This window comes from Lontra canadensis, unplaced genomic scaffold, assembly GCF_010015895.1.
Source record: "Lontra canadensis isolate GAN:19392208 unplaced genomic scaffold, GSC_riverotter_1.0 scaffold92, whole genome shotgun sequence".
Lineage (NCBI taxonomy): Eukaryota > Metazoa > Chordata > Mammalia > Carnivora > Mustelidae > Lontra > Lontra canadensis.
In genome coordinates this window covers 5,775,553-5,801,008 of record NW_022631086.1, presented here as the reverse complement: position 1 = coordinate 5,801,008, position 25,456 = coordinate 5,775,553, and the positions used below count along the sequence as shown (strand labels likewise).

Genomic DNA, 25,456 nt, shown 5'->3' with positions numbered 1-25,456 from the left:
ATTTCCTCTCTGGATGGGTTGGGACTGGGGGACAGGGATGACAACAGAGAAAACCCCTGAAGGTCCTCAAACAACATGGTCTGATCCCCTCCCCATTATCCAGGCCCATCAGTGGACACACCTGTTGAAGTACACAAAGCTTTCTATCAGTTCTTATTAGCTTTCTGTTCTTCCATATCTAACTGTGACGTATGAACATAAAGTCAAGGCTCACTAGACAATTCAAGAAACTGTCCAGCAGGAAAGACAGTGAAGAGTAAGGACAGAAAGGACTCAAAGGAAACACAGACAAGGAAACTAGAGAGCACATCTTCAAAAACAGAGATCCTAAAATGATCTTTAGTGAGATAAACTATCGTATCCATGAAATAAAAATAAGATGGTATAAAAAAAGAAAATTTAGTGAACAAAAAAGTTCACAGAAAGTGAAACTAAGAAAACAGAAATAAAAAATTCAACAGCTGGAAAACAAATTAAGACTATCCACCAGGAACTAGAAAAAGACAAAGAAATGAAAAAGGGACAGAGGAAATGATTTAAAAAATAAAGAGTTAATCTAGGACTTCTACCATCCAACTAATAAGATTTCCAAATACTAAGAGCACAGAAAATCAAGATGAGGAAATTATCCCAAAAATGGTATCCCTCCCCTCCAAAAAATTTCCAAATTTGAGTTTCATACTGGGTGGGTCCAGCAAAATGAACACCAAAAGAAAAACCAACTCCACAGCTCATCAATATTTTAGAAATCAGACAAATAAAAAGCTTCTAAAGTCATCAAAAAGGAAAAAAAAAGATGATAGAAAGGATGATTTACTGGACTTCTTAACAGAAATACTGGAAGCCTGGAGAGCATCAGAACAATAACTTTTGAGGGAAAATTATTTCCAATCTAGAATTCTATGCTCCACCAAAACAACCAATCGAGTGTGATGGTAGAAATGGCATCTGATATCCAAAAGACTCCCCTCTCCTGCATGCTTCCTTATATACTATTGGAGAGTGTATCCCACCCACCAAAATTAAAAAAATAAAATTAAAAAAAAAAAACACAAAGACAAAAGATATGGATTCAGAAAATTGAGTTGGAGGTCAAAGTAATCCTAAGAATGGCTTAAGGAAGTTTTATAGCATGTACACAGCATGTCATCACAGTAATAATGTAGAGAGTAGAGAACAAGTCAGAGGGACTCCAGTTATGACCAGGGACTCAACTACTGCCACGCCACAGAAATCTGGAAACAAGCAATACATTTCATTCCCGATCAAAATCTGCAATGGTCAGTCTGACTGCAAGAATTGAAGTCATCTGACTGCATCCCGGTTGCAAGAGAGATTATCGATTTGAGTTATGAATTCTAAATTGTGGAGGCAGACGTTTTAAATGCAGGCATTTCACCAAACACAGAAAGTCTAGTTAAAAGGTGAGCATTCACGAACACGAAAAACATTCACTAGAATTCGATTAACTGTAGGGTTCCACCTTATTGAGAACTGTACAGTTCTATCAGAAGACAAGGATCAATTGTTGATATATACACTCTTTAAAGTAAAACAATAAGGCAATTATCAACTCCAGGTTAACCAAAGAGTTGGATATTAAGAAAATGTATTCATAGTTCATGTCTCAACTATAGACAGTTATATCATACAGTCCTATTAATGTAAACAGTGAGTGTTGATTTAACCTTAAGATATAATGACGAAAGGGAAAATGAATTTTAATGTAGGGCATTATAAGAGTTAACTTTTACCTAGTGGAATTAATAGATCCAGTCTAAATTTGAAAAATGGAAAAATAGCAACATAATCATGTCATTTAGAAATATGATTTAGGTACCAGAATAAACCATTAAGAGTTGAAAAAGGATGTCTCCAGGGACCAGAAGTCATGGGCAAGGAATGACAGAATGGGAATTGATATTTTTCACAAGAAGCCTTGTAATACTATCTTTTAAACTGTGCACATATGTTATTAAGGAAACTTTTAAAATAATTTTTCAATGTATGTGTCTTCTCCACTAGACTGTGGGCCTCCCTATGCAAGTCCTTTATATTGAGTGAGGGACATACTGCAGACTCTCCTTCACATGTGTCATCAGTAGCCAACTGTCCAACTAACATTAAGTATCTTGTGATATTATTTCTTACACTACCTATACTCTTTTTAAAATAGAAAGAGGACAAATTTTTCAGAATAACAATTCACTAAAAAAGCGCTGCTGGGCTCAGCTGCATTCCCCACCCAATCAGACTGAGCCTGTGGACCATGGACCAGAACCAAACTAAGCAAATGTAACAGCAGTGACAAAAAGGGAAAACTTGCTAATGCTGACACTGATGTCCTTTTAATATAATCTCCATAATTTATTTGCTGGATAGTCCAACCACAGTCTGTAGGGGTATTTAAAGTATGTATATTTGACAAAACAATCAAAACACAAGTTCATAATAGTGGTTTTTCAAATGGCAGGTGAGCCACTTGGGTAACCAGAGCTTACTATCTTCCCTTTTCCTATTAGAATTAGGATAAGGTAATCAACTTAAAACTAGTCACCCGTCCCATCTTCACCTTTAAAAAAAATCATTTGACTTGATTCATGTGTGGCTTTGGACTTCCAAGTAACTAATTTCTAAAAATCATATAATATCAGTCATACATCTTGCCATTAATATAAAAACAATGTAATGAATAAAAATGAAAATGCTCCCAAAAATAATGGAGGGAGGAAAAACATGATGAAGGAGGAGAAAACCTTATTCATTACAGTTAATTATACAGAGCTGATTAACAGAAATGGGCAAGCACTCTGTTACTTTTTCCTTCTTAATTTGAAAAGATGTATAGTAAATGTATGCAACTTTGTTTAACAAGAAAAGATGTTCTAAAATATGTTATCAGGGCCAACACTGAAAAATAAAACTGGCAATAATCAGAAAAACTGATGAGAGGTGCATTTTTTTTTTTTTTACACTCCTGTTCATAAAAGCAGAGGTCAGAGACTGAGACATAAAAGTCAACTAGTAAGCTCAGGTAAGGGGAAAAATAAACAATATCTGGGTTTTTATTCAAAATTTAGCTTCTTTACCTAATTCCATATCATCATTTGCCCTAGTTAAAACACTGGAATAGAAGTTCACAGTATTGATTATGTTGTCTAAATATTACTCTGGAGTTTTGGCAGGTTCCTATTTCTACAGGAATTCATGAGCACTGTATACTGTAAGAGCTAATGTACATTCTGCAGGTATAAACTTAACTGCCACAGAGGTGTTGTAATTGTGTGATGCAGGCACAGTTTTGCATAATCCCTCAGGTAAAAGAAAATAATGCTAATAGAATCATAGGCCATTTTTAAAAGGTCTACTTATTAAAACAAAGTTTTTAGACATGTCACATTTCTGCTCCCTCTTGATTCGTGAATTGATTAGTAATTTTCTCCATTCTGGAAGCTTAAGTATGGAGAGACAGTTTCTCCTCTTAAAAAAAAAAAAAGATCCAGCCAGTCTTCAAATAGGAACCCTGTTGCTTTCTGAACTTACCCATCAAAGCACTAATATGGGCAAAGATGAAAGGAAAATCTGAAGGCGCAAGAAGGAAAAAAAGTTAGATTCTATGCTTGTGCAAACTTAAAACGTGAAAAATTCTGTAAAATTCATAAAGACCCCTTTAAGCCCTATTTGAACTGGAAAGCACCACCCTCACTTTCCTCTCCCAAACTCAGCAAACGCCTACTCCAAAATCCACGTCTTAGTCACTCATTGCATGCAGCTGTAGTTATTCCCAGAACATGTTCTCCAAGTCTTCCTACAGCACTCAGTACACTACCTTCCAAAGACCTACATACATGTCTTTCCATGAGTGTACTGAATTCCTCTACAGATATCAAAACATGTCTCATGACAATTAAGTGAACAAACCACTGAAGACCTTAATAATATTCTCTTCATTCAGTAAAACAAAAATAATAGCAAATCAAATGGATGCATGAGATAATGATATTTACCTGAACCTAAAAGATCAATATTCAAAATTCATTAGGGACCTGGTTTGATGAGAACCAGTCTGTATCCTCATGTATAATCTAACACTCTCCCTGTCCCTATCTGCCCCCAGTAAAATGTCCCTCCATGTTGCCATAGCACCAGGTAGACATCGATGCCTGAACTCACTACATACTGCTCAACTCCTTTCTTTGCAGAGCGTCCAGGAAGCAAAGACTTGGTTATTGTCATCTTTACATTCCCCGGTGCAAGGACAGTACAGAACACTTAGTACGCATTCAATAAACATGTGCTGGGTTAAACTGGAAGCGAGTAAACTCCACTTACAGCATGAGCAGTTTTTCTTTGATGTGAATCACTTTTTTAATTCAAATAATTTCATTTTCAAGAAAACTTTCAATTTACGACCATAAATAGAAAGCCAGGATTGCCTGACACAAATAGAAGATAATCACAAAATATAGACTATGAGGACAAAACAGTATGATTACATTCTAACTGGATGCAGACACCTGCCCAAGGCTCTTAGACTGAGGCTTGTTCTTTAGAAAATGAAAATACAGGAAGAGGGGCTATGAAGTGTCTGAATGGTATCAAAGCAGACTTCCATTTATAAGAAAGACAAAATGCTTAAGAAACTAACTTTCTTACTCTATGATTCGGTGTCGTGTAATCCTGCGTCTACATGTTACCCAAAACTATCTTGCCTAACATCAGCAGAATGTGTGGCCCAGGCTGAGAAGCACTGGGCTGCATGGTCTTAGGCTGCACGACGACCCCAGGCAAGCTACCCACTCACTTGGTCTCCCCACTGGCAAAGGAGCATGACCCACCTAACAGCTTTGGTAAGAATTATAGGAGGTGATATAAGCAAAGGGTTTAGTAAGATGCCCTGGCACTTAGGACAGTCTCGGTAAACACCAGACCAATGTTAAAATCCTATGATTCTAATGTAAAATGGTACCACCTCAACAGGTGGGCAGTTTCTTGAAGAGTTAAGCATAGGATCACCACACAACCTAGCAATTCTACTCCCAGGTGTACAACCGAAAGAAGTTAAAACCAGTATTCAAATACAGACTTATACATAAACATTGATAACAGCACTTTCCACAGCAGCTAACAAGTGGAAACCCACATGTCCGTCACCAGACAAATGGAGACACAAAAGATGCCGCATCAATACAATGGAACAATCTACAGCCATAACAGGGAAAGAAGCACTGATATGTGCTACTACAGAGATGAACCCTGAAAACATTATGTTAAGTTAAACAAGCTAGACACAAGAGGTCACATATTATAGGATCCCATTTATATGAAATATCCAGAATAGGAAGATCCATAGAAAAGCAGACTAGTGGTTGCCAGGGGTTAGGGTGTAGGAGGAAACAGAAAGTGAGTCTTTAATACAGACCGAGTGTCATCTGGGGTGAAGGAGATGTTCTGGACTAGATAAAGATGGTGCTTGCACAGCACTGTGAATTGTACTAAATGTCACTGAACCATACACTTTAAAATGTTAATTTTAACCTCAATTAAAAAAAACTCCTAACTCTAAGTGTGATAAACCTCGTAGGTAACATTCCATTTTCAACCTGGTAAAGGTCACAAAGCTAAGTAAACTAACATTCAATGTCAAAAGTAGGCTACCTTAACTATAATCAGTCTTACCATGCAAAAATCCAAATAAATTCTACTCTCAGTGATGAGAAGCACTCCAGTTTTACCAGAATCATAAAATTTATGCTGGCGTGGGCCCAGCATTAAAAAGTGTTAAGGATCTGAAATTCTTGCTACGCCACCGAATGAGCACATAAATTTGAACAACCACCGTCAAATGACCAGTTTCCTCATCTATAAACTGAGGATTAGAACACCTGCCCCAGGGGGCCATTGTGAGGACTATGTTAATCCAAGTAAAGCAAGTAAAACAGCCAGAGAGTAAGCCCTTAATAAATATTAGCTCTTATTATTATTCAGAAAGTGGAGATAAACAGAAGCTCGGCACACACATGGAAGGACCTCGGGTGACACCTGGTACGGTGACTGTTGTCATTATGGGCATCTGGTGATAACCTCTCGTATCTTAGAAATAAGAAACCGAGCCCAGGAAGACAGTGATGATCACAATGCGGAGGAAAAGGTGACTGAGGTCACACACGTAGGGAGGCACTAAATTCTTGTGCTTCCTGAAAAGTGAATTATTTACCTATCATACACCCTCAACTGAAATAAAGCACACAGGGGATAATTTTGTAAAATTCGGTCTAAATTGCATTTCTTTACTCCTAGGTGTAACTTGCATTCTGGGTGTGGCCACAACCTCTGCTTCTAGAAACAAGCAACAGCGCCGTGTAGGCAAAGGATAACAGTTCCAAATCTCCGTCTATAACGCACCTCCTTCTTCTAAAAGCCAAGCTTGTCAGAAGTGCTCACACTCCAGAAAGCACATGAAAACCACGTCTGCTAAGAATAGTGGGTTCAACTTATCAGTTTCACTTATGGAGAACAGCAACATCACACTGAAGGTTTTTTCCCCCACAAATCCCCGGCTTTTACAGAATTCCTGTATAAGCCTGGATGTAAACTACTACCACCGAGGGCTTTAAGTCCCTTTCACAGCCTCTGTACTCCCGCCATGCACGGCACGGCACGGCCTCCACTGTGCAGGAATTCTCTTCCTCCAGCAGTAAATCCCTACTGGAAAAATGTCTGTTTTCCATGAAGGGCATCCTAACTCACTGGGGGCTTTTCCTCCATAAGCACTGTCAAATGGCCACCGTTAGGAAGGACAAAAATCTGAGCCTGTAACACACTTGGGCCAAATCTGATTCAGCTATGATCTAGAAATCTTTGCTCACCTACCCCTACTACTAAGTATGGCGCTCCATGCAAGAGAACTCAGAGGAACATTACCAGCCATGACGCAAAGTAGCAGCTGCCTCCAGTTTACTCCGGGGGATTAGTACCGGAGAGAAGACCACAGGCCTCTAGCACGGCAGAGAACCAACAACAGAGAACCACCGCGCAATAATGACCTCTCAGGTACCAGAAACTCCTCAGGACTCTAACAGCAGGGTCAAGGGACAGCCCAGGAGCCATCAGCGGGTCTCCCACCAGCTCAGCGAGGAGCTGGGCACTAACAGTCCAGCCGGAAACGGAGCAAGCCCCGGTGGAAACTCGAGTGCCCCTCTCAGCCAAGCACGGTGCCAGATACAACCCAAACGCACTCGCACCTTTCAGCACCGGGCTCCAGAGTGTTCCCAGGCCAGAGTCTCCAATTCTGCAGATTCTTCCCTTCCTTGGCTGGGAAATGTCCGGGAAGTGCCAGGTACTGTCCTAGATGGGGGGCCACAGCCGGGCCAAACCAGGTCCCTGCGGTCTACAGCTTGTGTCCCGATGTGAGCAACAGTGACCCAACAAGCGCCCCTCAGGCGGTAAGGGCCATGCAGGGAAGAGAACAGGGCACGGGACCGGAGGGGTGTGCAGTTTTACTCAAGTCCATCTGAGCAAGTCAAAGAAACATTTAACAAACACTTAGAAGAAGAGGGCAAGCCCGACAGAGACCCGGCCGAGAGCCTTCCAGGCAGAAGGAAGGGCTGGGCACAGGGACGAGGAGGAAGGGGGGCCTCAAGGACTCTGAGGGAAGCAAGGAGTCACCGGAGGAGTGCCACAGTTTGCTTACACCATCTCAAAGGACCACTCTGGTCGCCCTGCTAAGAAACGACCGTGGGGCAGCAGAAGTCAGGGGTCCACGGAGGTGATGGGAGCTGCTGTGTGGGGCTTTAGCCCGGGGGGAGCCATCGAGGTAGTGAGAGGACGCCGTTGCTGAGCTATTCCGAGAAACAATGGGATTCTCTAACCGACTGGAAGCTTGAGAAGAAGAGGAGGACTGTGAGGTGCAGGCCCGGGCAAGCAGGATGGAGCCGCCACCTACTGAAACACGAAGACTGTCTGAGGAGGGACCCTGTTACACACGGGCAACTCTGGAACTGTCAGGAGTAATTCTGTGTTCTCTACAGACTTAGGACCCAACCAACTCTGCCTCCCACAACCAAGAACCCAGAACTCAAATTCACGGCCTCCCTTGCAGCCAGGATGCGGTGAGGAAGCTTCAGTTCTGCCAGTCGGACCAACCACCGCTGCCGTTTACCTGGAAGCGAGCGCGCTGCATGCTGCTTCGGTCCCAGCTTCCGTGGCTCTGGGCAGCAGGGGTTGAGTCCCTGGCGGGCAGTGGAGTCCTTCCTGGAACCCTCTGCCTCATTCTCCACTCTGCACTTTACTACCCTCGTGACCTCATGCATAAATGGGGTAAACTGGCTTTGAACTATCGTTCTGGAAATTACTCAGAGGATGGTGCGACAGACCTGATGTCATGAAGACTTAGGGCCAATGACGTCACCAGGTTATCACTCCTTTCATCCTTGATGTTTGAAACCAACAACAAAGAAGACCAGGAAAGAACTCAGTCAGAGACACCAATGGAGAAGGTGTCTCCCTTGAAGCCTAGTGCACTTAAAAGGAATTCTCGTCTTTTCTCTTCTCCCAGGTATCAAAATTTGGCCAGCTACTTGGGGAATAAGATCTTCTCATCTCCAAGACCTCTAACAAAGGGCACGGGACTTACAAGCACGAAGTAGAGAAGGAGAGTCTTACTTTTCTTTGAAGCCCAAAACACTGAGGAAAACTTCTGAGGATGTAAAATGCTTAAGATATATAGATTACTGAGATATCAGAAAATCTTAGGAAATTTAAAGGTAATATACTAATTAAATGAAAGGAAGTCTCCTTTTTCGGCTGTGTCTCTTAAAGACGTATTCTGCGGTCATACAGCCCACTGGCCAACAAGTACTGTGACACTTCCCTTTACCCCAGCTTTCCCTGCAAGCAATGGTAACAATGATACTATGAAGGGACACGTAATCCTTACAGGCCATGCTGGGAAACTGTCCCTGTTTAGCTGTCTTTCCTGGGGTGCAACTCTGATTAGACTTCCTTTCCCATCAGACATTTCTCCCTAGCCCTCCTCGGGGCCGTCTACAACTATCCAGGTGGGGCTAGTTTTTCTCAGTCTCAGGTCCATTAAGTGAAATTTAATTATCTCAGCAATGATCCCTTTGCATTTTAATTCAATGCTCTCAGGTTTTGCTATTTATATTAGTCTCACTTTTTGTTTCTGAATGTTGGATGGTCTATAGAAATTGACCTGGATCCTTGCCTTTGACTAACCCTGAAGAGTCAATTCCACTGGTTTGCTCGGTAGTTGTTAAAAAAGAAATAAGTACCTTCTTGATGATCAATACCAACAGAGAGACTAGTTTGGTTACTTCTTCGGGATACAGTCTGTTTTCTTCTTCACAGGAGACAGGAAGCTGGGTAACTGGCTGTCGTAGACCATTGCTACGTTTTGGTTTGGGGCGAAGTTAGGAGGCAAGGGATGTTTGCTTTATACATACACTCTAACCACACTCAGGAATCAGCTCCAGAATTTTCAGGAAATTTCTAACACCTGATCGCACATGGGGAGTTCCTCCTGAGGCCTAGGAAGCCGGGCTGAGCAAGTACCGAGCCAGGGAGGCATCCGCACAGCGACTCTTCGAGAAGCAAGGCTGCCGCTTTTTTCCTATTTGTTGCCTTGGTTTCCCTTCTTCCCCTCATGCTCTCACCCATCTTCTTTCTCTTCTCCTTCTCGGCTAAAGTGTTTGGTTTTGTTTTGTTTTGTTTTTCCTAATTTCATTCGCAACTACTGATTTAATTTTTAATGTTATTCTCCAAAGTGAAAAGTAAAAATGGCCTTTGTAAATATGTTGTGTAGAAAAATAATCAAACTGTTATAAAGAACTTTTGAACAAAAAGAATTTCACTTTTGGCTACTAACATGAAAGAAAAAAACTTATTTTGCCCTTGAAAAAAAAACTTTTTTTAAAAACAGTTTTATTTATTTGAGGGAAAGAGAGGGAGCACAAGCATACATGAGTGGGGAAGAGGGAGAAGCAGACCCCCCATTGAGCAGGGAGCCCAATGTGGGGCTCCATCCCAGGACCCTGAGATCACAACCTGAGCTGAAGGCCAACACTTAACTGATCAAGCCACCCAGGTGGCCAGAAAAAAACCTGTTTTAAGAGATAAAAATACAGTCATCAAATCCATCGTCATGGGAGTTACAGAGGAGTGAAAGTTAAAGCACAGAAGATAAGTCTTAAAAGTCCTTATTTCTACTCAGAATTCACTGTACATAGTTTATCCTAATGTTGTAAAGTACATACTTATTTTCAGAACTACTTAGAAACTAGTCATCTATTAACTGAGTAAGTAATTATTGGGTCTCTCTTTGCTTCCTTTTCTGACTCCAAATAAAGTTAGCATCTCAACATTATGATTTTCTACATATTAAAAAGGATAGACAACATTCTACATACCCAGCATACAACAGGTATTCAGAAGAATGAAGTTATCTGAGAAACTGTCACTTTAAAAATAATAAAATTAGGGGTACCTGGGTGGCCCAGGTGGCTAACTGCCTCGAGCTCAGGTCAATCCCTGTCGGGCTCCCTACTCCTCGGAGAAGCTGCTTCTCTCTCTCCCTCTGCCCCTAGCCCCCACCTCCACTTGAGCTTGCTCTCTGTGCTTACTCTCAAAAAAAAAAATAAAATCTTTAAAAAAAAAAAAAAAAGGAAATTAAAAGTAAATAACTGGTCGCACTGATTGTAACAAATCTGCCCATCTTTGAGGAAGAAAGAGTTCTTTCCCCTCTGGAAAACGTTTTAAAGAATGTGTTCGTAGTGATATTACTACAACCCATCAAGTGTCAAGCCATAAATTTCAGAAGATGGTATTTGAAGTCGTAAGACTCTAAAACTTAAAACTAAAATGAAAAAACATTAAACAACTATTATTTTAAAAGGCGCATCCAAGCTGGGAGATCCTGTAGTCCAAGCCCCTCATTTGGTAGATGAGCAGGGTGAGGTCCTGATTTATCAAACATCCCACACAGACTACAAGCATTAATCAGCGAGAACTGCACTGTCCCACCTTCTGATTCTGGGCACATTTCATCCCTTCGGGGTAGTGCTAAGCTCCTGACTCACTGGGCAGGGCCTGAGGACAAGCTCCCCTGAAGGATGGCAATGCTGCTGGCCCAAAACCGGCTCTGGGGTCCTTACCTACCATGTGTCTCCCACACCTGCTTGTCAATGCTGGCTGCATGGGGGTGTCACCAGTGGAGCTCAGAAAGAGACAGAAGGGGACCTTAACATTCGGATGTCCTTGATATGAGCATCCAAACCTGGAGTGTTTAAAGCAACCTAGGAGATTCTAACATTCAGCAAGCTTGAGAACTACTGGCCTAAAATATGCCACTTTAGTCACTGTAACTGTCCATTTGTCTTCTGGGATTTTTGTTGTCGTTTAGCTATTTCTGGGATTGGTTGTGTTTCAGGGAGCACTGAAATAATGTGGTTGGTTGGTTTTACTGGTATCACCCATGAGCTTAACTTGAATTGTTTAAATTTTAACATAAATACCACATTTAATGTTTCTTTATTTGGAAAAGCAAATAAACCAAATTTATTTAAAATATACTCAAGCTATTCTAATACTCCCTAAAACATATGCTTAAGATTTACATCTCAAAAACAAAAACATACTAGAAAAGCTCAAGAGATATTTTAGTTGAAAGTCCATGAATGTAAAATACATAGAACTCATATGTGAGTGACAAAACAGTATAAACTACAAGCAGAGAACAGGCACTGTACACCACATATAATCTTTAGACTATCTAAAACAATGTAGATGTTCAGATAAAAACACACATAGTATAAACTTTCTAATGTAAAAGCAGCTACCCAAACTACAAGAGAAATCATCTCACATTTTCTCACTAAAATTTCAAGGATGAAACCTGGTCTTTGCTCATTTTTAGGAAAAAGGCTAATGATATAAAAATTTCTATTTAACTTGAAATGTGATCTCTTCGAATCCTCCTTTACTAAGAATGTCACACTGAATCCTTCAAAATATGCTTCAATTCAACTACAATATAAAAAGTAAATAAAACCAGTTAAGTATTCCAGAAATTTACATTTTAAGGAGCAAATAAAAATTATCATATCTACAAATCTTTTCAACAATATTCTCTTGGTACAAAACTCCATCTACAGGGAACTTTGGCATCAAAGATAGTAGCATCTGCTATCTACTTGGAAGCAGAAATAGGAGGTGTAAACGTATTTTGTTGGTAAACCTTAAATACCTTCATGTTCACTGATGAAGAACAACTGAGGAAATCAAGACAAAATGTGGCCAACAAAAGACCATTATTTATACAAATCTGCGATCCGCTGAAAGGACTCCAAACATTTCAGGTGTACAAGCAAAGCAGCTTGGCTCCAAGTCCCTTAGTACAGAACATGCCTATTTAAAAATGCTGCAAACACCACAGTAAAAGAAATCTCTCAGCAGTCATTATTTTACTGCCCAAAATGTTTATCTTCATTTTATTCATGTATTTGTTCATTTATATACATACGTATATCTCTGCACACATAGAATACATGCCTAATGTATTTAATATGCATATACAGATAGATTTTGTTACACTAAGATACCACTGTCACACAAATGTTCTGTTTTATACAAGCCTGTGCAAGCAAGCGTGTGCACACACCGGTGTGGGTATGTCTTTGGGTGAACATAAACTATCAAAAACTTAAAACGGACACTAGGCACCCATCCTTCCCCATGAAGTCAAGCCTTCCTTTCTCATCCTGTCACATCCCATTATGCTCCTTAAAAATAGGAAGCCTAGGGGGTTGGGGGGGGTTATGGACATTGGGTAGGGTATGTGCTATGGTGAGTGCTATGAAGTTTGTAAACGTGGAGATTCACAGACCTGTACCCCTGGGGGAAAAAAAAATATATATATATATATGTTTATAAAAAATAAAATTATAAAAAAAAAAAAAAGTAAAATACAAAAAAAAAAAAATAGGAAGCCTAAGGTCTTCTTAGGCAAAACCAAAATTAAGCCTTGATTATTGAATTCACACTTAGGATTCAGAGCCTGAGTCCAAACATTTCATAACCCCAAACTCTGGAATTATTAAGTCTTTAACCAATCCTCCCCCCTCCCCATTCATCATGACTTTTCAGAGCCATTGTTCAAACTGTATCAAGACATAATTTTAACTGTATTTTTAAAAGTAAACACTTTTTACCAGAATAGATTGACCATATAAAGTAACACAGGTGGGAATCCTAGAACTTGCTTGGCTGCCTCAGTAACCCCAAAGAAAACATTTATTTTAGCCAAACAATCGTCCTGTTTGTCTCCTTTTAGAAGCATCTGCCGCCAAAATAAACATTTGCATTGGAAGAAGTGTTTTGGCTGTTAAGATGGTACCAAATAAAATGCTTATGTTCTGAAATAAATATTTTACTCAAGAAACACACAGCAAAAATAGACATATCCAAAGGGTGCAGAAGATAAAGACACAAATGAGGATACCTATTGATTTCTAAAGTCTTTTTCAAAACTTCCATTGGGGTTTTAAGTGTTAAGTTCGGATGGACCACCTCAACAAAAATAACTAATTTCTATTTAATTTTGCTAGAACATCTTTCAAAACAATGATTATATTCTTACTGTTATAGCATGTTCTTATTGTTGTAAATGTCTCTGCAATACAGATGTGTTTGTAAAAACTAAAAAGTCAAGTTTTTCCATTCTAAAAACACTCATAAACTTAAATCTCTCACTTTGCCCTCTTCCCCTTTCCTTGGCTTTATAATGCCAACAGGCATTAGATTATGCAAACTTATGCAGCAAGGTAAGGACAGTTAAAATATCAACCCACTAACCCTTGATAACTCGGAAAAAATCTCATACTACATGCGATAATTGAAATGTGCTTGACACAAATAAATATACCTTTGCTTCTATAGCCTTTTTCCCCTGGGTGCTGTTTGTTTCATATGAAAATAATTTTTTAAAGCAACTCAGCACAGGCCTATGTATACATTTATGATCACAAAGGACGAGAGAAGTAAAACAAAACATTTGCTCACCCACATCCCCGATCCAGCAAAGGGTACCTTAGTGTCTACGTTTTTTAAAAATCTGGAAAACTCAGGGTCCGAGTCGAGTAACCTTAAAGGTTATACTTCCTCTGTGTAGCTCTGTATTAGATGGAATCAACCAGTATACTTCTGTTAACCATCTCCAGGTTGCATTCCAGGAGCCTGGAGGCAGAACATTCTCCACAGAGAAAATTCATTTCCCCTCTCAGCTCAAAAAAAACTCAAACAGACTAGTTTTTAGAGCGCTATGCAAAACTGATCTGTTTAGCCTGATGATGTGGGAGAATCGGCACATGAAAGACCACAATTCCAGTTCCAGTTAATAAATACCAAAATGATGCACTATTATCATGTCATACCTGAAGATCCAGTCGTGCGTATATTTCAAAAATAAAATTATCACCATACCAGTCAAGAATCAGCAGGTTAACAGTAAAATCAAACACTCAGTGGCCACTTCCTCCTCTCAGAAACAAAAAGCAAGCAATGATACTATCCATGTTAAATCTCACATAAGCATGGCAGTTCTACCAGAATGCTCATTTAAAATTCCCATCACAGGAGTGGAATGCTAGCCAGGAATCAAACTGTGACCCCTGAGCCAAAGACAACTTACCACTCGGCTGGTAAGTGGGCAACTCAATTTACAAACTTGAATTCCTACATTTTAATCCTTTGCAGAAATATATGAGCAATATTAAACGAACCGGATTCAGCTCATTAGAGGTTCACAAACCAAACACAGAAAGCTCTGGAGGCTATCCAAAGCGAAGTCATGCCCAGGTGGTGATGTCCACTCAATAAAAACTCAATGTCATCATTATCTTTAAAGTTTTTCCCTGAGAAGCATTAGCAGCCATGATTACAGATATGCTCAGCCTATTACATTAATACTTGGAGAAAACACATAGGACCAGTAGCCAATCACCGTGCCAGGACCCTTTGTGTGGATAAATGCATAATTACCCCAAATTTACAAACAAAGCAACTCACTGAGAATTCCTCACCAAAAAAGCACAGGCTAAACCTAATGAAGTAAATGTGCCCTAATCACCTTTACCCAAAACCTTCTTAACTATTTTCTGTTTCAATTTCAAGGCTATTGATTAGCCTTCACCTAACTAATCACATGAACTTCGTATTATAAAGTATAATCTGGGTCCCCTTTAAATTGTTACATTCAAAAATGTATTCGCAGCTACTTTCAGCCTTTTAGGTATCAAAGCAAGATACTATATTTTAAGACTATATTATAACTAAATGAATGGGTGAAAAGGCAATACAGATTCCTTAGAACCCTCGATTATGATGAACTCAATATGAAAGGTTGACATTTTATTGCCATAGCATTCGGTTTCTTGCCAGATACACTATTTTCCTTTCATTATCAGAAAGATCTGTCCTTAATTAGAATTAGACATTTCTTCTGGTTAGCAGTAAAATACCTAATCTAAAATCTTAATTAAAAATTTGCTGAAATACTTGGGTGAGTTATCTTCATCATTTTGTCCCTTCAAATAAATCCAAGAGTTACTGGATTTCAAAACTATGAAAGAGCCACAAGAACCAAAGAAAATTAAGGCTACCGTATGCATTTGTTTATGTCCTCTACTTTTACCCTCATACATGTGGGGAAGAAAATAATGAAAAAAATATTCCTAAGTAATCATTCCTTTTCTTAAAAAAAAATAATAATAAGTTTTATTTTCGGGCACGTGGGTGGCTCAGTCGGTAAGCATGTGCCTTTGACTCAGGTCATAATCCCAGGGTCCTGGGATCAAGCCCTGTGGCGGGCTCCCTGCTCTGTGAGAAGCCTGCTTCTCCCTTTCCCTCTTCCACTGCTTGCGGTTCCCTCTTCCACTGCTTGCGGTTCCCTCTCTAGCTATCTCTCTGTCAAACAGATAAATTTAAAACATCTTCAAAGAAAAAAACATCTTTTAACTAAAGACTTTATTTATTTGAGAGAGAGAGAGCATGCATGTGCACAAGCAGGGAGAGGGCCAGAGGAAGATGGAGAGAGAGAATCCTCAAGCAGATTCTGTATGGAGCACGGAACTTGACCTGGGGCTTGATCCCAGAACCCTGAGATCATAACTACCATAACCCAAGCCAAAGTCAGATGCTTAACTGACTGGACCATCCAGTAAATCATTCTCTACACACACTTTCCATTTGTTGGATTTCTACTTTGGGATTGCAAACTATGCCAATGTGGAAACCTTATAATAAGATTTGAACTCATCACAGAAAAAGATAAAGGAGCATCTGGTAGCTTGCCATGAACACCACCGTTTGAAATGACTTTCAAATCTAAAATCAGGAAAACAGGAAAAAAAGAAGATGCAGAAAAACAAGGCGTGGTTAGCATCTGCTTCTTTCCACTAGTCCTGCTACTTCTTCTCTGCGGCCTCTCTCTCTTCCTGTGGCCAGGCTATCATACAGAACCATCAGCTCCCAAAGGAAATCAGCTACAGAGGAGAATTCGGATTTTGGCAGCCAGCTGCCTGGGCCTTCTTCCCCTCAACTAAGTGCAAATTAGATTAAGACTAGAAGAAGGAAGAGAGAATCACATCTTACTTTTCAATCATCTACAAATTATTCCCCCCTTACAATTGGTAACCTCAGCTAAAGATGTTTTACTCTAGGCAGCAAAATATTGCTGTAAAAAAGGAATCATGTTGAAAAAAATTAAGAGAGCAATTAAGTGTGCAAGTGACTGAGAGAATTCTGGACAGCCAATTTAATAAAGGAGAGTAAGAACTATTGACAGTAACAAGAGCTGTTTAAGGAACCAACAGCTAGGATGCAAAGGCTGAGCTACTTCTAGCTTTCCCTACAACTACCTTAAAATAAAACTATCACCCAAGGAGGGACAAAAGATAAAGAGGAAAAACAACATTCAGTCTTAAAGGAAAAGGCTCAGATGCGACTTCATGAACACAGCTCTGGAGCGTGTAAGAATGAATCATTCTCCACATCCACTTGAGAGAGAACAAAAGTCGGATTCAGTGGTTTCCCCCCACAGATGATTTTTGGTCAAACACAAGGAAGATTTCCCAGTGAGGAAGTATATGAGACCCTGGAACAGGTTCCTGGCAACGTTATGGAAAAACCTATCTAGAGGGAGTAACACGCACCCAGCACCAGCCCAATGCCCCCCCAGGGGCAGTCATGGTGTGGGGATTTACAAGTAAGGCTTTCTGGTGTTTCTAGTGACTCAACACCCTAACGAGTCTCAATCTAATTTAGTCTTTTCCTAATTTCATGCTTCCTCAGGCCAACATAACAAGGATCTACTCTCCAGTATCCAAGAGACCAGGTTTACTATAGGTAGAAGGTAGACGGTCATTTAAGGTGACTCCAACTATTCGATTCTAGAGAAAAAGGAGAAAAATACTGGGTCTTTAAAAGGAAGAAAACTCTTTTTTAAGTAAAAACACAAAACCCATCCAAATCTAAGAAAATAGATATACACCAAATGCTCTCCATGAAATTAATATGTTAAGAAATAAATGCAAAATAACTTTTTGGGAGAATAAAAAACTTCTCTCAAAGTCGATGCCATTTTCATGATTATTTATTCTTTAAATAATTAAAACTTCACCGGACGAAGTCTATTCACAGTTCAAAATCTGCCAGTCTGGCATCAGAAATGTTAGCAAGCCTAGTTCACTTCGGAGGTTTAGATCTATATAACTCGGCGCAAAATGTTGACACTGCCTATCCTTTAATAGCCAGTAACACAGTAGCAGCCCTCTACCAAACAGGAATTTTCGTCCACTTTTTTCTAAGAAGCTCACTTTTCCTTTTTTTTTCTTTTCTTTTCTTTTTTCTTTTTTAAAGAGAAAGCACGTGCACACGTACATGCAAGGGTGGGCAGGGGACGACAGAGGGACAGGGAGAGAGAATCCTAAGTAGGCTCCCCACTGGGACCCCAGGCAGAGTAGGGCTCCATCTCATGACCCTGAGATCATGACCCGAGCAGAAATCCAGAGCCCAATGTTTAATGGACTGAGCCACCCAGGTACACCACCCTCCCCAGTCCCCACCCCACTCCTTTTTAAGCAGACTCCCTGCCCAGCATGGAGCCCAACTCTGGTAGCAGTCACAGTCCTGAGATCAAGACCTGAGCGGAGCTTAACCAACTGAGCCACCCAGGGGCCCCATCACTTTTCCTTCTTTGAAAGAAAAGGAAACTGGATGTGTAGTTACTTGAAGAAACTACGAAAAGAGAAAAGAAAATCAGTGAAATGCCCCAAATTCTCTCAGTACCAATCTTAGGCAGACTGTAAGCAATAAAGACAAAACGTCACCAAATTGAAGGGGGGTGGGGTTCTAACCAGCACAAACCTGCTGCTGTGGGTACTGCATTCCTCCCATGGCCCCGGGGGTCCGACCCTGGATGCTGATTGGATACCGCTGTGGGCCTGGGGGACCGTAGGAGCCTCCTGGGTAAGGGCTGCTCTGCTGAGGCTGAGAATGAGGGTTACTGCCCATCCCGTACAACTGAGGTCTCTTCATCACCATGGGATCCATTGGGCTGCCCTGGGAAGAAATAAAGACACAGATTAAGTTATTTTTTATTACAAAGGCAGAAATTTTATTATACTATCATATACATTAAAAAAAAACTATCCTTACTTTTGACAATACTAAAAATACATAATACATACAAATATCAAATCATTATGTTGTAACACCTGAAATTAGTATGCTATCAGTCAATTATTTAATTAAAAAAAAATAATAATAAGCTGGCAAAAGAAGAACGGTTAGGAACAAAGCCTAGATAGATACAGGACATTTACTGTTTACTTTTAGGAAGGTTTTAACAATTATGAGGGATCCTATGTAAACAAGAGTAGGAAAGAGTTTGCAGAGAGAAAACATCTAAAATTCTAATACATATATAAGAAATGAGCATGATAGTTAATCTCACCCAGCTACTTTCAGCTAACTAGTAATCAAGACAAAGTGTACTGAGTGGTTAGCAACGCTTTTTGACTTCAAAGTATTCTTAGAACAACTACTTTAATGTGGACCTGAGTCTGCAACTCCTGATCAAACATTAATGTATCTGAGTGCACATTAGAAAGTGAAAGGGAGGATTTCTGATAATATAGAATGTCTAGGGTAAAAATTTTCAAAGCTCACTACTGCGTATGAATAGGCACCCAGACTCTGAGTCACAATCCACCTTCCCCATGTCAGTATCTTACCAAACATAACCAGTTCCAAACTAGACTCTGAGTTTTATTTTGGGTTTGGTGAGTCAGCCCATGGGCCCCAGGGCCAAGGCCATTCAGGAGAGCCAGAACTAGAGCCTCCGCTGGGACTTTCTTGCCCTGGGTGTTTCAAAGGAGCAAAGCGGAGGTGGGGGAAGTCCCTCCCCGCGGTGCTACAAAAGCCTGCAGCATTCATCCAACAGATCCCTCCTTCCTTCCTTCCAAAACCATATATTGATCCCTACTGTATGCCAGATTCTATGTAATATATTAGAAGGCTTAAAAATTAGCAGAACGAGTGAGGAAGCGCCAGGCTCAAGGTGGGCATAGAGTGGCACAGAGCAGCAGCGTAAAGCAGAGAGGCTCAAGGGAGGTGAGCTGTGTAGGAGGGTATGAGGGGACATAGATAGTTCAGATCCATAGGACGGAGGAATCTGCAGAGAAGGAGCTGAAGCAGGCAGAACCAGCACGCGGGTGAGCCCTGCACCCCATCTTAAAGGCTTCAGATTGCATCTCGGGGTGAACCACTGGGTGCTTTTAACAGAGAGCTACAGTGGGATCCAGCTTTCGGAAAGCCTGTTCTCCAGCAGTGGCCTGGAGGCAGGGCGGGCTGCTGCAGGAAGGGGAGCTGAGGTTCTGAACAGGCGGCAGGGGTGGGAGAAAGCCAGCCCAGATGCAAGTAATGGTGGAAATGCAACACGACTTAGAGACTGAGCAAGTGACAGAAGAAGACAGTCAATGGTGGCTCAACGGATGGTAAGACACCAACTGAGTCAGATATGCTGAGAAAGCAGCAGCTCTACCCTCTCCCCCACATGCCAGAGAGACTTCAGAGTTCTACATAGGAAATCTGAGGTTCCTATAGGAAATCCAGCCAAAAACATCTAGAAGGAAGGGACCCAATGTGTTTATAGTTTGGGGAATAAGGGTTGACCTAGAATGATAAATAGGGAAAAGTCAGCAAACAGAGGATACATGCTCCTGGAAAGGCAGTGATTCTTCTGTTTTACTCACTCCTGTATCTCCAGGACATAAGTCAAATAGTACACCTGGCACAAAATAAAATGTTCACCAAATACTGGATAATTAATCACTCACTCATGTATCTCCAGGACATTAAGTCAAATAGTACACCTGGCACAAAATAAAATGTTCACCAAATACTGGATAATATAAAAACTAAAGAACTTCATCTAGGAAGAATATATGAAACAAGAGCAATGGGTAGAGGACAAAATTGTAAAGAATATCACCATTTTAGGGAGAAGGGAAAGGAGAAGCCCACAAGGAAGCCAAAAGAACAGTCAGAAAACAGAGATTCTAGAGGGTATAGAATCATGGAAAAGAAGGGAGTCGTGCGTGGCAACAAATTAGGTGTGCCAAATGCCAGCCAGGTAGGTGTCCAAGAGGTGAGGGTGAAAGCTTTTCTCGATGACTAGAAGGGAATTACTGGGTTTGGCAAGGAAGGCCTCATCAGAGGTGAGAGCAGTAGTCAAAAGGTAAGGAACGTTAAGACATGAATGGGAGGGGAGACGTGAGCCAGGAGCACAGACCGAAAACCCAAGCTGGGGAAGCTACAAGAACTGGTGGTCTTTCCTCCCACTGATACCCAGCCCAAGGCTGGTATGTGCAGTGTGCCAGTGTGCCAGGCACTGAAGAAAAATGAACAGCCAGTACTGGAGAAATGACCAATTCGCTGAAGGAGACAGACTGAAAAAAGATTAGAAGGCACACAGCAGGGGCACCTGGGTGGCTCAGTGGGTTAAAGGCTCTGCCATGATCTCAGGGTCCTGGGATCAAGCCCCGCATTGGGCTCTCTGCTTGGCGGGGAGCCTGCTTCCTCCTCTCTCTCTACCTGCCTCTCTGTCTACTTGTGATCTTTGTCTGCCAAATAAATAAATAAAATCTTAAAAAAAAAAAAAAAAAGGCACACAGCAGACATCCTAACAGGACACACAAGGTACTGTGAGGAGGGAGCATCTTCATGGGTCTGCAATGGGCTTTACCAAAGCCTTCCAAAAGATAAACTCAGCTCTGAGGGATTCTGAGGAATTTGCCAGGAACTCCATCTCACCTGAATGAAAGTATGTGTAGGCCCAACAGTTCTGCTCAAAATTCACTATTTCATGGAATTTCAGATGTGTTACTTTCACCAGTCAGGGAAATCTTGTACTCACAATGATGATACTGATGTTATACAACCTGGGCTAACCTCACAATTCAACACACAAACATGTATGTTGATAGAGTGTCATAAAACGAAAATCAAGTATTAAGAATTAAGGTTTTGCCAGAGTGATTTAAATTAGAACATATGCCTTACAAAAGCAAAATGTAATTATTTTCCCCACTTTCTTTCAAAAGATAAAATAAAACTTGCTACAGAAGTATGAAAATCAAGGCTTAACTGGTGATCTCAGAATCCGCCGAATGAATGAATGGTCAACAGAGAGGCTGAGTAAATCAGATCTCAAGCTACATTCTGAATATGGAGTTCTGAGGTAGCCCTATCTTCACATTCAATCTGGATTAGCCAGGACATAGGAAAGGTCTACTGATTTACTTCAAATAGTGTACCACCAAAACTGGCTTAATTGAAGCAGAAATTTAAAATGGAAAAAATGATTGGAATGTCTGTATTTTAATGCCATAGATAACGGTGCAGCAAATTCATCTTACCGGTGACTAAAATTGTTTCCTATCTGTCTCATCATTGCCATAACCTCTCACAGTCATACTTAAAATTCAGTTAATTTGCACCCATGTCAAAAATGTTAGCCTAACCCTGAGAGTTCTGAAAATCAAAACCATGAAATATGCAAATCATCTGTACCTCTCAAAATGCATCTAATCCCTTTCAGTGAGACTTCAGATATGAAAACAGATACTTATACAGTACAAATTATTTAATTTTAACCTCTCTTTATGGCCTTGTGTTAAATACTCATCCTCACCCCAAATTCATCCTGTGTGCTCTTGCTATTTTTAACATTAAATATGTACAAGGGCAGGATCTCAACCCCAGCTTCTCGCTATTACCTCTTTAGAGAAACCAAAGGCCAAAGCAAATCTAAGTCTAACCCAAAAAACCTAAAAGCCAAGTCTCTTCTCACATTCACTTCTAACCCAAAACGATTTTGTGTGTTTCTCAGCTATCCCTCGGTTGATCTATTCGAAAGTCCCATCATCTTCACTCTTACATAAAATTTACACTGTCTCAGAGACACTGTCCCCATGAAAACAGTCCTCAAGTACTCTAAACAGACATGCTTGTCCTCCCTGGGGGCCACTGCATAAGCGCTGTCATCTGCACGTCAATTCTATAGAACAAGCTGGGTGCTAGGAAGGCTGCAGTACGGAGCACCCATTTTTAAAGCGCTCAGCACAGTTGTGTACGTTTAGTTACTCAGTGTCTCGTGCAATTTTATTTCTTGGTAAGACTCTCTTGCAACTCCTCCCTTGTTCAAAGAAACTTTTGTGTGTACATGTATATGTGAGTCGGGACACCACACACGCACATGTACGCACACATGCTTTCCTAGATTTCCTTTTGGGAAGCTGCCACGGCTACCTACCTCCTCCCAAATCCTCAGAAGGTTTTCCATTCCCAGGAAGATGAAATAAGGAGAACAATGTGTATTTTTTAAATGTATACTTGAATATAAATTCCAGACAACTGAGGCGGCACAGTTAAGCTGTATTTTAGGTAAAAGAGGTTTATCAAAGGCTGGCCTCAGAACGCAACAACACTTTTTTTTTTTTTTTAAAAGAAATCTATTTATATGAGAGAGAGAGAGAGAGCGAGAACATGAGCAGAGGGAGGGGTAGCAGGCAGAGGGAGGAGCAGACCCCCAGGTGAGCTGGGAGCTGGACAAAGGGCTGGACCCCAGGACTGGGACTACGACCTGAGCCAAAGGCAGACACCCCTCCAACAACCCTTTTAAAAGATGATCCAAATTAAACAACAGCTTATATACTTTCAGTATACTTTGGATAGACTTTTTTTTTTTAAAGTAGGCTCCACTCTGGGTGTGGAGCCAGGAATGTAGGGCTCAAACTCATGACCCTGAGATCAAGACCAGAGCTGAGATCAAGACCAGAGCCAAGATCAAGACTCGGATGCTTTAGCACCTGAGCCACCAAGGCAACCAACCTTAGACAGACTTGATGCTTCTTATGCTTATTCCTTCATTACCACTCTTCCAGAGTACGCCTACATATGCATTTATAATAAAGATATCGATGTAACTGTATTTACTACTAAATATCAAGGTAAGGATATAGTTTATTAGTAGTTTATTTCTGAATACAGTATTTCACCATTTTTTCAGCCCAATTCCTGAGACCACAAATCAAAGAAAGGCATTGCAAAACCCACTGAAAGAACTATTGCATTTTCTGGATTTATAATCATATCTATATGTCTGGATTAAATAAGAGCTCAGAGAAACTCTTCCCATTTTGGACCACTATTTGGGAGAATATTCTATCATACCAGCAGCTAAAGAGAACTTTGAGGTAATACACCATTACCTATAAAATGACAAAAATAATGAAACCCAATTTGAGAAAATGAGTGTTTGCGCTAGTGGATTTTATACCTACTAGTCGGCTTTTCATCACTACTTCACTCTGAGAGATAACACGACAATGAGCTTTAAACAAAAGCTTTAAAAACTATACGTTGTTCCAACTCTCATCCACTCTCTCCAATGGGGCAGGAGTGTGATTTATCCCAATCTGCCTGTGGCTATGCGATTCCTAATACTGATGGGAGACGGCATGGTCCAGTGAAGAACGTGTGGGCCTGGCTGCACGGTGGGCCCACACCCTCACCTCATCACTTACCCCCGCTGTGTGACCCTGAATAGGTTGCTTATTAGTCTTCTCAGTCACTAAATGGAAGAAATAATACCTAACTCACAAGGAATGTGAAAATCAAATTAGTAAGAACTGTAACAGGCTTCAGAGCTCCTTACCAATTGTTCAAAGAAGAAAACTAGAACAACCCAACTCTTCAACAATCACAGAATATGTGAACAAGCTGTAACACATGAGCAGAGTGGGCCAGAGACATGGAAAAGTACACACAAAACAATGCCAAATGTTTAAGAGCCATGTGCATGAATTACAACTATGTGAAAATCAGGCTGATAAGGATCAGAGCCAGCACAGCGACCTGTACAGAGTGGCCGTCATATCGTGAAGCCATCTATGTTTACTCTTCTGTGATAATGTCTAAATAGAACTCAAAAATGCCCATTTTTTCCCAGGCATGCTGCAAACATTACTATGGTTTTCTGTAGTGCGGGGGTGGATGGGGCACAGCTGTCCCATGCTCGTTCTCTCCCATCCCCGCACCCACACCCCATTCACAGCATGCACGAGCAGGGGACAGCTGCTGGTCCTCCTTCTGACAGCACTCCTGCTCTCCCCTCTGGTCTGAACCCAAGCTCGCTCAAGTCCTGGTTCAAGGACAGCAGAGCTTCCGCCTTCACCACCCCCGCAGAAATACCATCTATGGGACCTACCCCAAGAATCTCTCCTGGCCTGCTTATAACAGACTCCTCACTTGCCTTGTATTGTTATTGAACTCATGTACTAGTTTGTCGTTTTTCATGTGTTATTTCTTATCTCCCAAGTAGTGGAAAATGGCAACGTCTACGCTTTGCACGTCCTTATGTCTCACTTAGCACACAGCACAGATGACTTAGATTGTGCTGACTCAGTAACTCCACGGGAATGATGACTGATCACATCAAGTAAAATATTCTCAAAAATAAAAAGTAAAAATCACTGACCAATTTCTGTATCGATTCTGTACATAAATGAAGAAGACACAAGTAAAGCTAATAATATACGATGCAACAACCTTGGCCAAGTTCTTCTAATGACATTAAAATCAGTTTAAATCAAAAACAGAGGAGCAAGGCACTAAAGGCTTTTCCTTCATTTCATATTCTTCTTCAAGCCAGAAAATACCAAGATTCTCAGTTACCACTGTCACCACTACCACAGAACCCAATTACCAAGGAAACACTGTCATCCCAGATGACATACTGAAGGCTGGGAGTGTGGGGACTTGCCCAGGGCTGCAGCACTCGTGCAGAGCCAAGAATGGAACACAAGTTTCCTGACTCAGG

General features: G+C 40.9%; 1 protein-coding gene across 7 annotated transcripts in view; it reads right to left on the bottom strand.

Annotated features, from left to right (window-relative positions):
- ARID1B (AT-rich interaction domain 1B) overlaps positions 1–25,456 on the bottom strand; it is a 429,044-nt gene that overhangs the window by 359,932 nt on the left and 43,656 nt on the right. For all 7 annotated transcript variants that reach the window (XM_032836429.1, XM_032836425.1, XM_032836428.1 and 4 more), the window contains exon 2: positions 18,439–18,633. In XM_032836429.1, the coding sequence (XP_032692320.1) occupies positions 18,439–18,633 (195 nt within the window). The remainder of the gene's footprint in view (positions 1–18,438; positions 18,634–25,456) is intronic.